We start from the raw sequence: 13,009 nt of genomic DNA on the forward strand, positions 1-13,009 counted from the left end.
ATGTTCAGCTCAGACCAGTTGTTAGAAAATGACACAGAACGGAATGAAACCATTATGTCGATTAGTGTGTGAACTTTGACAGCCCTAGGGAAGGCGGAAGGGGAACCTGTTAGTAGTTTTACATGTATAAAGCTATTTGCATGTATGTGTGTGTGTGTATATATATATATATATATATATATATATATATATATATATATATATATATATATATATATATATATATATATATATATATATATTTATTTATTTATTTATTTATTTATTTCATGTAAAGCTGATAGAACTGCATTTTGACCAGAGGTAAAATCTATGGCAGACTGCACTTGCATTAAACTACAAACTGTCCATAGACAGAATTGGCTGCATGGCCACAGCAGCAAAACTAGCAGCAACAGCTGTGCTAACACAACTTCTTTCACGAGCTCCCTCTCTCTCTGGATCTCTCTAGCTCACTGGATCAACACCTCCTCTGATGATTTTTCGGCATCAGATTTGTGCATTTCTTGCTGATATACAGGATTTGGTGATTTAGGGCCAAAGCAGCTGCACTCGTACATCTTCCTATGCACTGTGAAACGTTCCCATCATCCCGCTATGTTTCATACAGGCTCTGAGGTCGGCAGCCAGATTTTCTTTTTTCTTTTTTTCGTAGTGAGTAAGAGCAGCTCAAACATTCAGAGGAGAGCAAGCCATTCGTGTGACACAAATTTGGATTTGATTTTAAGGTCTATTTCTAGGTCAATGTGAATTGATAAATATAAGAACGCGGAGAACACTTGATATGCGAGGACACGGTGAACGGCTAAGCTGTCATCGAGACGGTCTCGGAGGTCAGGCGTTAAGGGGCATCACGAAAACATCAGAGGTTCTCTCATTCATTGATTGGTTTTAGTTTGGAGCTCTTGATTTGACTGGATTGGAATCATCCCATTTTCTGACTACAGGCAAATATTAACGGCTGCATTTTTCCCTTTCCCCCTTCCTCCTCTGGCTTTACATAAGAACAACATTGCCATGGTTGCGTTTTACAAATAATGATCAATGAAAGCAAACATAAAACAACAAAACTGTCAGCCCAGGCTTGTTTGGGCTTTAGTTTGATGACATCTATGGTTGCTATTGCCAGAAGTCATTCATAAAACTTCCACTTCTTGTCCTTTTGCGAAAACCTGTTGTTGATGTGTTTGATTGGTTGCTTGTTTTTGAGTGTCATACCCTCTTTAGTTGTTGCTGTTTGATGAGGAAACAAGAGCATGTTGGAGTGCGGTGTGAGTGGAAAGGCCCTCTTATAAGCAGCATGTAGAGAAGAATGGTTTCCCAGCAGGCCCCCTGGGTGCCACAGGGGGTACCAAGCTCAGCCAATGGACCGGTGACGGACTCCTTTGTTGTTCTCCTGGGCGTCGGGGTCCCGACACGCACAGTCTTCTCGAATGTCACATGACATAGGGAATGGAATCACCTGGCACAGACAAAATATCAGAAAGAGGTTGAGTCCAAGAACCTGAAGTGATGATCATATTCACCATAATACAGCAGTGCTACAACGGCAGAAAAGGTTTCAACACATTTTATTAATTACATTTCAAAGATAGTGATCCAAGGGATTAGGGATAGTTCACCAAAAAATGACCAGTTTTTCCACAATTTACTCAACCTCATGCTTGTGTGACTTTATTTCTTCTGTGGAACATAAAAGATGACAAAAAGTTATGATATAAGTAAAAGGCATGAGAGAGAGAGAGAGAGAGAGAGAGAGAGAGAGAGAGCACGATGCACAAACAATTATACCAGACCAATGAAAAGTGAAAAAACTAGAATAAAGGACACAGGAAAGAGTTGAGAAGCAAACTAGAAGTCCATGGTAATGAAACTAAAAGAACATGTTACAAAAATCTTTTCTTTCATTCTTTTTTTTCTTTTCTTTTTTTATTTACAGGCTAATTTTTTTTAATAGTGCAAATTAATAAATGTAAATGTCAGCAGTTAAAAGAATCAACATTTACAAGCTAATTTTTTTTTTTAACGGTGCAAATTAATAAATGTAAATGTCAGCATTAAAAGAATGAAAATTTACAAGCTCAATTTTTTTAATAGTGCAAATGAATAAATGTAAATGTCAGCAGTTCAAAGAATGACAAAGGGAAACAAACCAAGTTTTTTCACGAACATCACTGAAAACGGTAAAAAAAGTCCTTACACTTGACCTTGGTTGATACTGTGGTGAGATGCAATCTATCAAACATCAGTCAAAACTATTCTTACATGTTTGACGAATTTGGGTTGAATGGGTTTAATGATGGCGCTGAACAAAGCACAGCGTGCTCTCATTTTATAAATAACATTATTATCCTTTTATTTAGTTCTAACTGTTCTACCATTTGCGGAAAAGAGAATGCGGAACACTGGAGCTGGAACACAAACAAATACATTTGTCATTGAAAACAACTCCATAAGTACCCACAGAATGGAATACATTTTTGAGAATTTGATCTACTCCTGCACTTCTATTTGACACTAACAACACAACATGCTCATCTCAGCTTGTTTTTTACTTTTGATGTCAAACAGAAAGTGGCATCTTTTCAGTCCGTGTGAGCTATGTATGTGTGCGCTGTCAGATCAGTGCAAGCACGCTTGGATCTCTGTGAGTGCAGAGTGAAAAAAGAGGGAACGCAAGAGCGTATATGTGTACAGAGGAACAAGGGATCTCTTGTGTTCGAAGCGTTGAGGGAAGGAATGCCCTCTCCTTGCCCTGTGAAATACACAGGCCTTTCCTTTTGGTGTCCCCATCCACTGTAGGGGATTTTCCCAACTGTAAATCTAGTCCATTCATAGTGCCCACAAACTCTGGCTGACAACATTCCCTCCATTGCCACACTCCTCATTACAACCCACCAACACTTCTCCAGTTGTTAAGTGTGCGTGTGTATCTGTGTCTTCAGAATGTTTTCGTTGCCCTCAGCCATCCCTGAATTGTTTCCAGGGAAAACAAACAAAACACTGCAAAACAAAAATCTTTTTCGTGAAAAAATACTGTTCATTTTTTCTTTAAGTTTCAACAACAACAGTACAGTTCGAAGACAGAAGTGAACATTTCATCAAAACTGAGTTTTACCAGAAATTAGGCGTTTTAAATCATTTTAAATGAAAAGAAAGAAAGAATAATAATAAATAAACTGAATTTAAATGTAAAATAATAATTCATAATAATAATAATAATAATAATAAATAAAATTAAAAACATTTATTTTTTAAAGCAACAATTCACATTTTCATAATGTTTAACTAAAATAAAACGAAAATAAAATTAATAAAAACTGTAGAGACATATTAATAGTAATAAAAATGGCAACAAAATTATTAACATTTTAACTAAAATGAAAATATGAAAATAATACATCCAAATTTAAACTAATAAAAACTATTATAGTACATCAATATAGTACATCAAGTACCTATTGTTATTGTACCAAAGCCAAAATGAGTAATTAATATCTTTAAAAATATGCAATATTATTTTATGAAATATAAACAATTTTACATTACATTTACATTATTTTTTACTTCTAGAATGGAAATATTAAGCAAGAAAAATATTAAGTTTATACTCAAGATATTGGAGTATGAATTTGTCGAGCTACCACTAATATGCTGTTTGCTTCCAAATAAAGGACTTCTTAACTGACATTAGGTGACGCCAATGCAGGCAAACTTACTTTTAATGTTCAGTTCATGCCCCTGAGACCATGACATCTGGATAGTATAAATATCAGCATTTCACGAGAGTCAGACAAACTCTGACATAAGCTTGAAAGAAGTGAAGTTGAGAAGTCTGCAGGAAGCTTTTGACAGTAAGCTGAGCTGTCAGTGCTCTTTTCCTTCACCAAACCTTGAAACCGCTGAATGTTCTCACAACATTTCTGTCTTGATGTCATTGGGACAGCGGTAGAGGAACTGAGATTCCTCCAGTAGCCTCAGTAGTACTAAAAGAAGATTTGAACAATTGCCTACAACAATGTAACGAAGCTCATTCAAAAATAACTTGATATTGTTTGTTTTTGTCACGTAAAAATGAAGTTTAGTAGTTTTCAACTGGTTTTGCTTCAAAACTCAAACATCAAGTGCCAGCCCGTCACAGTTTGAGACACAAATATAAATAGGAAATGTCCTCTAAAATATACTCATATACAGCTGCACATTGTCTTTATAGTTTGACTGTTTGGTTTGTAAAGGTCTCTTGAAATTTGACTAAAGCCTATAATTCGATGCACAAACAAACCATTTTAGTGAGTTAATGTACTCTACATTTGGGTTGGATGCACCAGTTGAGATCCTAAAACTGACCTACAACAACTTTCCCAAAATCCCATTTCCATACGACTCCTCTGTGTTCTCTACACAACATAGAGAACAAAAGCAATGTCGTTTCATATATAGGGTGCAATTCTACGTTAAATAAGCTAAGGATTTATATTGGGGCACATTTTGCATCTGCGTTCAACAGAAATCTGGAGGCCTTTGGTAGAAAATTGTTTAGCGGCACCACTAAACATCAACTGGAAGCAAATTTAGTTCTCCCGTCATGACCTCACCTCTAAAATGGAAGACCTCATCATTACAAGGCATGGATTCAAATCCTGGTCATCCTCAAGTCTAACAAACTAATAGGATGCTTTGTGTCAATGTTGCTTTTCTGTCTGCTCGTAGCACGTCAGAGGCCCCGGTTAGTTAGTTTTTCCTAATTGCTCTGTGGGGCTTGTGAGGGCAGTTATCCGCTATTGATGGTGCATTTGGGAGGAAAAGACCTTGGCTGTCAAGAGCTCTGACAAATACAAGCAATGTATACTGTGAGTTACTGCAACACTGGATTGAAGAACATACAGTCCTTCCAAAGAAACAATGAAAACAGCCCACCAAAGACCACCGATAAAGACCCACTGGAAGCCACCTAATTCTGTGTTTACTAAATTCAATAAACCAACCACATCAAATAGGGGAGGAATGAAAACATTGTCTCTGTGCTGTCTGTTATGACCCGATATGACCCTGACCTACAGTAAGCGTCCTCTTTTAAGGTCATTATGGAAGATGACATCTTTGCGGCTCCTAAACAAAATAAAACCAAAATACAGGTATCTGCCGAAGAAGGAACAAGTCATAAGAATACAACAACATCAGCACACAATAAACATGCCATAAACAAGCATATGTTTATTGGGAGGCTCAAATATTATCCCTAAAAATGTCACTGCCAAGTCTTACTTTGGCAGCTATAACTGTCTGTCATTTTCTCAGACAAGCCTAACTTGACTCTTTCCTAATGTACACAACAATAATAATAATAATAAAAAGGTTTTTTGATAGAAATCTCATGTTCAGCGAGGCTGCATTTATTTGATCAATAATACTGTAAAAATTTTACTACTGTGAAATTTAAATACGTTTTAACATATTTTAAAACATCATTCATTCCTTTGATAGAAATGCTGATTTTCCAACAGCCATATACCAAAAAAAAAATCAAACAAACAGCCAAAAAACAACAACAACAACATTTATTTGATATAGAAATCCTTTGTAATAACATAAAAGTCTTTTTAAAAGTCTTTCTTAAAGCTGCAGTCGGTATCTTTTGACGCTCTAGCAGTTAACAAACAGAACTGCTTGCGTCTTGCGGAAGAACATCGTAGCCGGAACTACTTCTCTCTGTTTATGTCAATGAAGAATCACAAAGGTATTGGGTTACTCCGCCGCGGTGCCCCCGAAGAAATCTAAAATAGTCCGAATGTAAACACTTATTATAGGTGCACCCTAGTGATTCAGAACAAGCTAAAAACACGGTTTGGAAAATGGATTCATGGTGTACTCGCTTATTATATAGACCCTTTTACAGTTGGTAAACAAGGTGACGTATTTGTGTGGGCGGGGCTTAGCTGGAGGCAGAAAGATTCCCCTCAACACTTGAACAAACGGTAGCTAGCGAGTTATCTTAGCTTGTTTTTTTAACAATGGCTGGAGAAAATCTGAATATATCTGTTTTATCTGAATATTTAAGGTCACTCACTGTCCGGGACTGCGATGATTATTTGAAAATGTTAACTTTAACGGACGGAACCAGATTGGTCGACCCGTACACAATCACTCATTGGATGGATGATCTGACAAGACTACCTACAAGGGCGTATAAATCCTTAGATTAAATAAAGAATGACATTACAGTAAAATTATTATTAAGATGTAAATATTTTCTAGAAATAAAAATTCTGAAGACTGCAAATTAATGGGAAACTTTCTGTATTTATTCTTTCCTAACTATGTTCTTAAATTCCGGTCACAATTAATCACAACAATGTATATAACACGTTCTCCGTCGATTCTGGCAACCAACAACACAACAAGACGACATTATAAGCTCCTTGAGTAGCCGACCCTGTGTTGGTTTGTATTAGCCGCCTCCACTTTTCCGTTTGTTTTGCCTCCAGCTAGCGCTGTGACGTACCTGTGACGTCCGCGCAAAAGGGGTCTATACATTTTTCTCAATTTTGAACACAAACAAAGTTACGGACCGCAGCTCTGATTGGTTGATTTCTTACCGGGAGCGGTCCGTAACTGCAAATGGCAATAGGACCACTGTGAGGAGCCAGAGGAGCTTGATTTTTTCACAGATTATCTGTCTCATATTCTACTGTCAGGACATAATGACAGGTTTAACAAATATGTAAAAAATATATTTTTACAAAAGTTACCTACTGCAGCTTTAATGCATCGTTGCTGAATCAAATCTGCATTAAAATCTTACTGACCCTAAACTTTTGAACAGTTGTGTAAGTTTATGGTCGTTTATGGTCGTAGTTTTACCCGCTAAATCAATCAAATTCATTTGAGCACTCCAAAAAAAGAAACAAATAAAGTTTTATAAAACTGAATTAATGAAAAAAAAAACACCTACTGAGTAAAGTCTGTTAGTGGTTTAGTTCATTTTTATGATGTCCCTTTTTAATCCGCTACTGTACATTATGAATTTGGGTCATTTGCAAATGCTTCATTTTCTGGTTCATTTGAAGTAAAAGCATCATTTAGCACAATTTTACAGAAACTATAGAAAAATACAGTACCCAGCTCACTAAATGAGGATGAAACCATTATTGTTTGGATTTTTAAATCTTGATCTTAAGTTGATGCTAATTAACTTTCACCCTCATTGCCAAATTAAGAATATCAGTGCGAACGTATTATTTTTCGAGGGAAATGTCAACATGTTTTCGTTTATGTAATGCTCAAGATCATTGTAGTGTGGATAGTAATTAGTTCACAGTGCCATATTGAATGTATTGTAGAAATGCTAGGAACAGTTGTGTTTACTTAGAGTAAACACTTTCAAATGAGTCCTTTCTCTTTTCAGTTCACTGTGAGAAGTGTTTGCCCCAATTCTGATTTGTAACCGCTACAGTTGAAACTTTATTGCATAGTCTAACAGTTTCTTTTAAAAAGCCAGATAAAAAAGGCTTGCAATGTCACAAATCGTTCCTGTACACATACAAAATAATCATTTGACCCTTTCATTAGTACATTTTACTGAAAATGATGCTCTTCACAGAAATCTCTAAAAAGCTTGTCTGAGGTCGAGAATGCAGCCAAGAGAGGTGGAGCTCAACTGTGGACGCAATAGCCATTACATAATGAAAGCGTTTACATTATTACTCCCTAAAACTCCTTAAAATGACACGACAAAGATGAAAATTAAGCATTTATTGGCTTCTCTAAATACAAAAATTACACTGGGCAGACACACTTACCCTGTGGCGAAGCAATTTACACCATTATTTGCTTTTGGCAGCAACCTTTCAGAATTCATACAAGAATGCTGTAAAATTTCTTTGGTTCTAAACTTACAAAGCCAAACTCCTTGTTTACAGCCACTTATTAGCACAATTCAGGCCTGACAATGAATCGGTCAGCAGCTCAGCTTCTGAGGGGAGGAGGATGTGCAGTTAGTTTTATTATTTGCTTGGGTAATCCTCTGCCGTGACAAAGCAAACGTCCCCTGAGTTTATAGGTTTCTATATGATTTACAGCCGTATTTAAATGTCAAGAGTCCAGCTCCAACTACCGTTTCTAGACCTTTCACAACAAGTTGTGTACTCTGCCGGGAAATGCGTCATCACACATGCCAACTTTTTTTGTTTTGGCACCATGCCGTGGGTAGAGCGATCCAGTGTGCTTCCAGAGTTCCCTGTTGTAACTTTGTAGAAGTTACTTCATTCTTTGTCTGTCAAAAGAGAAGTTCACTTTCTCTGGTAGCCAGGAAAACTTGCTCAAGGAAAAAGCAAGGGAGGATCAAGTGAAAGAGGATGACAAGTCCACTGGAAAAAGAGCAGTACACAAGCGTGCAGAAAAAGCCTTTCTAGGGCTATTTACCATCCTCACGGATCTTTCTCTTTGTTGGAAAGTGAGGTGAACGTCCATATGGAAATGCTATATGCAACCGTTTGTTGCCATGGCTTTGGAAAAACACCCAAACATATATGTGCGTGCTACATCTACAATGTCTACAATGCATTGTGGGTAGGGTTCAGAGAGTTTCCCCCGCTTCTGTGGGTGTCCTTAAAAGTTTCCTCTCCAAGGAGATAATTATTACAACGCAAGACGTATTACTCTGTCTGAATCTGTAGTAACAATGCAGATTATACAGCTTTTTACTCTGCTTCTTTATGAGTAATTGAAGCGTAAACAAGGAATTTGACTAATTAAACGTCTAAAGAATAAAAAACATACCTTTTTGGTTTTAACAGTAGAATGGCAGCAGTCTCCACCATCGTAGTTGCAGAACGCTCGGTTGTTGATGGCGTCGCAGTAATTATCACCCATGAACGGCTAATGAAAAACAGATAAACCGGTTCTGTCATATGAAATAACTGAATTTATAAACACACAGAATACATCAGTAATATAATGCTATAGAAATGAACTGTTCTTGTGGTTCTTCTTGCGGTTCATTGTCAAACGATAATGAGTTCCCCCATAAACCCCAACAATAAATACATGTAAAACCAGAAAGCAAGAAATAAAGAGACAGCCATTCACACTTGCATACATCCGCAACTGTGCAAAAATAGACACACAGACTTGAGTCTGTTGCAATTATTTTGCCCTGGAAAAATTGAGTTAGTATTCCCGAGCTTGTGGATGGTGGAGGCCGCTTTTAATGGGGAAACCGAAGCCCTATTAAACTTATATGTGTCTCCCTTGGGAGTTACTACACATTTCCATCTTGACAGCCACAAAAGGTTGCCCAACACACCTGTGACCTTTTCCAGTTTGAAATCATCTCTCTGGCCCGACCCGAAAGCTTTCAGAGGGCTGCTAATTACCACCCATTGAAACTGGGTCAGGATGAGCTGGGTTCAAGAGTCTGCAGCTCTGGCCCAAATAAAAAATGGACCGGTCATCTTACTGCCACAGCAAGACTTGTTATAAATGAGAGAGAGGTGCAGATGAATCGCACTTTCAGAACAGAGTCACGTGTGCTTTGAAGAAATGATGTTTCTTCAAAGAGCAATATAGAGTACATGTCAAAATGTCAGTTCAGTCTTTGCGGTGGCAAATTATTTTTCAACAGCTCTTTCTTCAAGAAGACACAGTAGCTGTTTTTTTTTATTATTGTTTTATGCTCACTCACTATGATTTGAGGAAGTTGGGAACATGATACCCTCTAAATGAGGTTTCCAGGTTCGTCTATAACGCAGAAAGAAAACAAACTGCCCTTAATAACAAAGGTGGTAACAAATCCCACTTGTCTGCTTTTGTTGGCCCTGTTAAACCTGACTCAGATTAGGCTAGACTGGCCCGAAGAGCAAAGGAGAGGAAGACACTAAGCACAGCATGTTTATTTATGTATTAGACTTCAAAGAGCGTGAGAAGATGGCAGAAACAACTGTTCAAGGTCAGGCTACAGAGAACAGACCTCCATGACTGCATAGAGCTTAAAGCTATGGCTAGGAGATTACACTCCTGAAACTATAACTAGCAGCGGAATAATGTTGTTATCATGCAAACTTACAGTGGGAGCTCAGATATGGTGAACAGAAAATTAACTGAATCATTCAAAATGATTTAAAAAAAAAAACACCAAATGAAGTTAAATAATAGATAAACAGAAATTAAATAAAATGAATATAATAATATAATTAAAAATACACACACACACACGCGCGCACACATATAAATGTAAAAATATGTGAGGTAGGGCTCACCTCGCATCCCTTAATACAGTGGAGGGCCTCTGGGTTAGGATACCACTTTAGTCCCATGGTGCACACAATATTCTGTGTGAGAGAAAATATCAGAATAACAACATTTAAATTCAGTGTTAACAATACAGTTCCATTAGAGTGACTTAACAAAACAAATAGCATGCAGTCACTGTAAGGGTTTTTCAGCAACATTGTAAAAAATGGACCGGTTCTTTCCGTCTTTGCCCCAACCTGACAGGCCAGTGTTCCCTTCTGCAAAATCTCAGCCCAACTATCCATCTTAACTGCAAGGACAGACACGGGATAAGTCTTTGCCTATCTGCTTTTTACATCTTAGGCCCAAAATGTAAAAAGATTTTTCAAAGTTAAAATAAAACTACAATCATCTGAATATGTCTTACAAGAAAATACTACTTCAGTCTTTCCACTTCAAAATGTCATTTTTAATTCTATGTGGTCCTTGCCATTTATGTGTAATTAATTGTGAAAAGTATTTATTTCAGAGGGATATTGTTTCTACACCATTTTCATTCAGTTAAATTGACAAGAAAATGTATGTGAAGCTTGCCTAAACAAAACTCAATAAATGGTTAGCTCCTATACAGCTGTAGAGGTGTTCTGAGCATTTTTAGTGTGTTTCTATGGTGTTCTTTGTGTCTGCTTACATGTTAGACCACAAAGTCTCTCTAATATTCTGTAATATTCTGATTTCTACAAGTAAGTTTAAGGGATTTATTTGAACCCTTTTATTATCCAGCAAACCAAAATCCTGAGAGAAAACAACACTAAGCCTAGCCTCCCGCAAAAATACTCATGATTTGAGGTATCACTGCGCAGGACGAGTTACACGCTAAGGTTCAGCACACAGGGTCAAGGGTTTGTTTAAACCCTTAGCAAGAATCGCTTATAAGCCTTCAGGCTGGCAACGATTTCATTTTGAACGTGGAGAACCTTTGCTCTGTTTGTTGACAGATTTATTTGCCTAACACACAGAACACAAACAAATAAAACCCTCTATGAGCCCAGTGTTCCGGTGGTGATGCTTAAATCAGCTAGGAATCAGTGAACGAGCTCGGCTCGAAGGATTACAGTCTTAAGAGCTTGGCTAAGTAAGAGACTCATTAAACTCCAGGAGTGCTACCCAGCTCCCACCCCTGCCGAGGAGAGCAAAAGGGGGGTGGCAGACCTCGGCGGCTCGGCCTCCTGGGTTAGCACAGGTAGAGAGGATGTTTGGAGAGGTGAAATGACGCGGTCTGGGGGAACTCCAGATGCGATGAGGAATGGAAAGGCTGAGCATAAACAGAACATTTCCAAGAAAGCAGGCCTTGGCCTTGCTGGCCAACTGTGACCATCCACACACATACACACACGCTTAGTATTCAGTGTCACACCAAGGACCCAAGCGGCTTGTTTACTCAAGGCCTAATTTAAACCGTCTGCTCCTGAACTTGTGCTTGTTTTTATAGTTTCTCCGCAGGCCTGAGCTGCACGAGTGCAACCTGCCTTCTATTAAATAGACTTTTATACTATCTGTATCAGAGACTGTTTTAAGGCCTTTCGTATTTTCCGTCCTATACGGTCAAGACACGACATTTCCTGTTGGCTTCCAACCTTGTACGCACCACACATCGGCTGATTTATGGAAAACCAGATGCATACAGACAGCAGGATGTTTTCTTCCAAGTCTCGGCATTTGAACGCTATCAATAAAATTGACAGGAATAAATGGCACTCCAACAAATTCCATGAAGAAACTCCAAGGACCTTATTGGGTCAATCCCCTTGCGAGGCTGAGTTATCCTAGAAAAATCCTATGATATGGAGAATTAGGCCTGAAGAAAACTTTAAGCAGCGCTCTCGGATGCAGGCGGTGGATTTGTTTGTGCTTCCTAACTGCAGCTTAAACAATCAAGTTAAGAACCACATGGCACAGACCATAATGAAAAAGCATGAAAGGCACCACCACACCAAAGGACGTCCACAATAGTACAGAGGAGGAAATGCAAATATGGAATGAATAATCCAGACAACCTCATAACCACTGGCGGGCATGACGTCACCCAAAAATGCCATTCAGTAGTCCATATATAAATGAATGACATAGTAAAGGCGGAAATGGATATTCCTTGAGACCTGTCTGGCCTCTGTGACCCTAGCCGCAGCTATTGATATACTGTCATATGAAATCACTAGTTTCCACAAAGATACAGAAGAATAAGCCACACTTTTGACTCTTTCCATGAGTTTTAAAGAGTCACAGGCTGTTTTGTGGTTGGCATCTGTCAGTAGGACACAAAGCAAAGACCTTACTTTTGAGATAAAATCACTTGTTTCTCATCTTGCAGACTTAAAGGACTGTGAAAGGAAGTGCTGGTGAAAGAAAAGACATTCAAATGTTACAACCCAACCCAATAAAACAATGGTTTAAACAGTCACCATGTTGTCATGGCAAAGGTTTTGCATTCTTTGGTCATCACTGACCACAGTTTGAGGGGAGGAGAATATCATTCGGTTTGCCATTCTAGTCTGTGACTCTCTCAGGAAATATGAAAAGGAAATATGCGTTATTACTGTCTCAAGCTTTTGTTTGTGTCTGCTACGTATTTTGTGACAAAAGCTTCCTGAGAGGAAGTGCTTGAGTATTGGCGATGTCCAAACATCAATGCAACCACATCGTCATGCTGTTATTGTACAGACGAAATGTTTGTTTGTGGGTCTGACAATTATTTGCTTTGGAGCAGAACCTGCATCTT

At 38.1% G+C, this 13,009-nt stretch overlaps 1 protein-coding gene across 2 annotated transcripts in view; it reads right to left on the reverse strand.

The window, feature by feature from the left end:
- Window positions 1–283: 283 nt before the first annotated feature.
- The window catches only part of pappab (pregnancy-associated plasma protein A, pappalysin 1b), a 67,180-nt gene continuing 54,454 nt past the window's right edge, over window positions 284–13,009 (reverse strand). For both annotated transcript variants that reach the window (XM_052555597.1, XM_052555598.1), the window contains exons 20-22: window positions 10,257–10,328; window positions 8,779–8,877; window positions 284–1,462 (exon numbers count right to left, since the gene is read on the reverse strand). In XM_052555597.1, coding sequence (XP_052411557.1) covers window positions 1,358–1,462; window positions 8,779–8,877; window positions 10,257–10,328 — 276 coding nt within the window. In that variant the 3' untranslated portion in view covers window positions 284–1,357. The remainder of the gene's footprint in view (window positions 1,463–8,778; window positions 8,878–10,256; window positions 10,329–13,009) is intronic.

The sequence above is a fragment of the Carassius gibelio genome, chromosome B5, assembly GCF_023724105.1.
Source record: "Carassius gibelio isolate Cgi1373 ecotype wild population from Czech Republic chromosome B5, carGib1.2-hapl.c, whole genome shotgun sequence".
NCBI lineage: Eukaryota > Metazoa > Chordata > Actinopteri > Cypriniformes > Cyprinidae > Carassius > Carassius gibelio.